At 42.1% G+C, this 5,081-nt stretch overlaps 1 protein-coding gene across 1 annotated transcript in view; it reads right to left on the bottom strand.

Annotated features, from left to right (window-relative positions):
* The window catches only part of LOC109953366 (transcription factor E3-like), a 20,960-nt gene extending 18,330 nt beyond the window's left edge, over positions 1-2,630 (bottom strand). Inside the window, exon 1 of the mRNA XM_020588835.1 lies at positions 2,208-2,630. Within this exon, the coding sequence (XP_020444491.1) occupies positions 2,208-2,338 (131 nt within the window). The 5' untranslated portion in view covers positions 2,339-2,630. The remainder of the gene's footprint in view (positions 1-2,207) is intronic.
* Between the last annotated feature and the right edge of the window lie 2,451 nt (positions 2,631-5,081).

Here is a 5,081-nt window from a genome sequence, read left to right on the forward strand (position 1 = left end):
ACTAACTTTGTGTCTCCTCTCTCCCGTAGTGTGTCCTCTCTCTCTCTCCCTGTACCTTTCTGCAGGTTGCCCTGGCCCTGGAGCTCTATGTCTCTGACGAGCAGTCACCAGCCACATCGACCTGATCAGTGTTTGATTGTTGTGTCTTGTTGCTTTTCTTCTTTTGTCTCTCCTCTATCCACTCACCCCAACCGGTCGAGGCAGAAGGCCGCCCACCAAGAGCCGGGGTCTGTCGGAGGTTTCTTCCGTTAAAGGGAGTTTTTCCTCCCCACTGTCACCAAGTGCTTGCTCAAGGGGGATTTGTTGGGTTTTCCCTCTGTAATAATATTGATAACAGTAAGGTCTAGACCTTAGTTTGTAAAGTGTCCTGACATGACTTTTGTTGTGATTTGGCGCTATACAAATAAAATAGATAAAGTAGATTCACTCCTCTTTTCATTATCAGTCACAGCACACAGCGGGAACTGTGGCTTTTTAAGAACGGGATACTCGGTCACAAGATGGCGCCCAGTTCCAGCCTCTGAAAGCTGCTACTACTTGGTGCTTCCAGATTGTGCCCATAAAATTTCTATAAACGATTTCTGTGAGTGTGTAATTCCGTTCATCTTAAAGGGTCCTTTTAGGTAACTGATAACCTGATAATGACAAAGAACGGTGTCATCTACTAACACACACTTGTTTTACACATCAATAACTTCCTGGAAAGTTCCTGACAATAGTTATAAATAGAGGTGTCGCTAGCCTTCAACTACAGCAAGACTTTTACTCAGCTCCTGCAAAACAGGTGAAATCTCTCTGAAATTCACCATGAAGACTAATGTTTCCAGTAACCAATAAAGGATGAATCAACATTTATTTTGATGTAAATGGAGCAGGTGCCTGTGTCGACAACAGTTGCCGAACTTAATCTCCATTTTCCAAATAACATGATTCTTTAGAAAGTAAGGAAGGCACATGACGAAGCAGCCAAACAGCAAACATGCTGAGGTGACGCTGCTGTGTTTCTGCTTATGAAGCATCTAGAAACTGAACTGAGCACCAACAAACACTTTTTATCACTTCACCTGTTTCATCAGAGTATCACCTTCACCAGTGGCTCTTCATCAGTGCCTCCTCCTCCTCCTCCTCCTCTTCACTGTTGCTTTCTACACAAGCAGCGACAGTGACCGCTGCTGGTTTTTGCTTTTGCTTTCTGTCTCACCGCCCAAGGGGGGGGGGGGCAGACCTGTCTGTGTGTGTGTGTTGGGGGGGGGGGGGGCATGCCACGCCCCTGTCTGTCTGTGTGTGTGTGTGTGGTGTGTGTTGCTGTCTGTGTGGACCTGGTCTAGTCAGTCTGTGTTCCCCCTGTGAAAGTCCCACAATGTGTGTGATAGCCTGAGTTGACTCATTAGAGCAGGAGGCACCAGAGGTCAAAGGTCAGAGGGTGGCAACAACAACAACAACACAAGCCTGAGACTGGTCCTCATCATAACTATCACAACACCCAGCCTTTTAGCACTACAACCCCACGGCTTTAAAAAGCAGCCTACTTGTCTACATGTTTTTAAAAGTATGAACTACATTTACATTCAGTATACATTACTTATTATATAACAACTTTTAAAAGTATGAACTACATTTACATTCAGTATACATCACTTATTATATAACAACTTCGTGGCAATACACTTTCCACTGTCCGCTCCGCCGTGACTTCACTGAAAACCACACGTTTGTAAAGATAAAACATTTCGTTGTGGATTACTGAGGCACTGAATAACGTGTTTTGGATGGTTACGACCAGAGACAATGACACTAACCGCTATCACCATGATATTACCTCCCGTCTAAATGGCAGGTTTATGGAGGTCGTCACACCAATCTCCATTTAAAAATCCCGCAGTTTAAGATGAACTCTCTCTGTCGCTATTTGATTGTCTTACCAACAAAATTCATTGGTTTGTCTTCATCTTCAGGAGCTACAACTCCATCCGACAAAGAAGCATAGAAAAAAGGAACATATTTAAATCATATCTTTAATTTTCTTTTTATCACAACTGCCACCGGAATGAATGTTCTTGACATATTATTCAAGTAATGTCTTCGGTCATGTTCAGTACGACGTGACTTTGTAATGATGACTACAGCGGCGTTAAAACTGCCAAATTTTGAACGGAGTTTGGCGTCAGGCTCTTCCCGTATGTTATCTGAATAACTTCTGGACTCACCGGACCAGGCTGAGCGTTTCAGATGAGTCCAGAATGACAAACACGGTCTGCGGCTGCAGGATCCCGACCTCCTGCTGATCCGGCTCGGGTCCAGGTCGGTTCTGGGTCTGGTCCGAGCTGACAGCTGACATTTCTCCAGAGACAAGGTTGTTTGAGCGTGCAGAGATCGGACTGTGCACCACAGAGAGGGGCTTTATTTCCCAGCAGCCACCGCACGATCAAAGTCTCAGATGTGAAATCACTGCAGCACAAACAGAAACATGCTTCACAGTCTGATCCAGATGCGCGCTGACCGAACCAGGACCCGTAACAGCACAGATCTTCCACAGGTAGAACAAGAACAGCTCTCAGTTTCAAGCCCGCTTCGCGGCTGCCGAGGGAACCCGGGACTGGACAGGTCTACACACTGAACCAGGGACTGAACCGCAGAGAGCTGTGGACATAGAAACACAACACACAGATCAGTTATGACAGTTCAACCAAATAAGTCAGGCTTTCTAGAAGTGGTAGTGTTTAAGTAAAAGTAACAGCACCACAGTGTCTAAATAATCTGTTACAAGTAAATGTCCTACATTCAAAATGTTGCTTAAGTAAAAGTACACAGGTAAGTACACCCATTAGCATCAAAACACAGTTAAAGTGCAAAAAGTAAAAGTACTCATTACGTGGAATAGAACATTTAACATGAATGTAGTCGGATTAGAACTATTGATGCATTTATTGTGTTCATCAATTTAATGTTGCAGCTGGTATGAGGCGCTAGTTTTAACTAGCTTATATGCTTATAATTTGAATTACTGCTGGGTAATTAGTGAATTTTCCACCTGACATCAATAAAGTTGTATAATTACAGGGGTTTTAAAAATCAGAATCTGAAAAGTAACTAGCAACTGAAGTTATAAAAGAACTGTGGAATAAAAAGTACAACATTTGCCTGTAAAATGTAGTGAAGACGAAGTAGCACAAAATGACAATACTCAAGCAGAGGACCTCAAATTTTTTATTCAGTAAATATACTTAGTTACTTTCCACAACTGCCTTCCAGGTCCTGATATCAGCTGTCACAAATAAAATCATGTTTCCACAGTCCCTATGGGTGGACTAGGCTCCCGGGCCTGGGCCCAGTAGGTCCATTCACTACTCCACCACAGTGTCAAAACAAAAAGCTAAACAGTCAGCACTTTAAATCCAACACAGTGGACAATGAATCTCCCTGGGGTTTCGTCTGGAGAGTGTATATTCTACAGGACGTGGTGGATTTGAGCCAAGTACTTTAGACTGGATATGTTCTGTTTTAGGGCCAAGATAAATACAGACTGTGGTATTTCAGTTTAATACTGTAATGAAAGTTCTTTTAATTTGAACGACTCATGTTGCTCCAACTTCTGTGCATGCAACAATCTTTTAGGTTGATGCAATGAAAGGTAACACAGGATAAATGTTTGAAGACAGGCTCATTTTAACGTTTGCTTGCTGCTGAGGTTGTTTACTTCCTGTACCTTCAAATATCTATTAAATATGAATATGTAGCCCATATAAGAATTTATTGTAGGACTGTTGGATTAGACAGATTAAAAAATAATCTCAACAACAATAATAACAGTAATGTGCTTACAAGTCATAAAGTCAATCAAACCTTTGTCTGCTGACAATGAAACAACCTCAGTTTTTTTTGTTTTGTTATATTTACTTCTGTGTAATAGGCTGATTCACAACGTGAACTTTTAGCCTGATCTCTCTTTTCTATCTGTTCTGTTTCTATGCGTGAGTCACGTACATGTGACGGGTCTCACCGCCTGGACTGATTTCTCCCGGACAAATCAACTGCTGCTCTGCTCACTGCCAGCCAATAGGAGTGCGGCTGGCTACACTCCTATTGGTGGCGCCTCAGGGCTCAGACAGTAAAGCGGAATTGGACGCCATCTTGTTTGTTTTTCTTTACTATTACGGGAAGTGAGGGGGAAACCCGTGGTGACGTCAGCCTAGCCCGACTGACAGGAGAGCTGACCAATCAGAGAGGCAGAAAAAGGCGGTGGGGAGGAAAGTTTTTATTTTTAGTGTTTCATCAGACTGGAGTGATATCACGATCATGATTTAAAACTCACTAAATTACACTGTAATAATAGTAATAATAATAATAGGCATGCATGGTTGTTATGGCTGATATGCAACAATGGAGGAAGTATTCCCATATTTTACTCCAGTATAAATATTTGTACACTGTAAAAAAAAATACTACAATAAAAGTCAAATTCATGCATTAAAGGTAGGGTTGAAAATTCTCTCCAGAAGATTTTTTTATGTTTCTTGAATTCCTCTTTTCATCCCAATGGCAATGAATAGATTAAATGCATTGATAACATAAATTTAAAAAAAATCTGTTATCTGTTGCAGCAGCAGGGCTGAAAAAAGCCTGACCAATAATTTTTCTCATCCCAAGCAAAGCCATTGGACGGCCTACCTGCCTGACAACCTACTTCCTACTTGCGTGCACTCCATGTACTCAATGCACAAGCCAAGAGTATACCCCAAGGTGTGAGCTATGGCAGAGAAGGTACCCACAGCAGCTTTTGTTTGCAAACGAAGGTCAGGCCTTCCCCTTTATGATAGTGATGGGAAGTTCGGATCATTTTACTGATTCACTTCTTTGAATCTCGTTCAGCAGAATGAACAAATCTGTTTTTGAGTGAACTAATCTTATGCGATATTGCACGTGCGTGGTCAACAAAAAATGAACAAATCACTCCCCGAGATGACCCAATGTTCTCGAGTCATGGGAAAGATTCATTAAAAATTAACAAATCGTTTTGTGAACGACACGCCACTACTTTTTAACTCCTTATGAAAGCACTTCAAAACGGCACGTGGAAATTA

Source organism: Monopterus albus, unplaced genomic scaffold, assembly GCF_001952655.1.
Source record: "Monopterus albus unplaced genomic scaffold, M_albus_1.0 scaffold642.1, whole genome shotgun sequence".
NCBI classification, from domain to species: domain Eukaryota; kingdom Metazoa; phylum Chordata; class Actinopteri; order Synbranchiformes; family Synbranchidae; genus Monopterus; species Monopterus albus.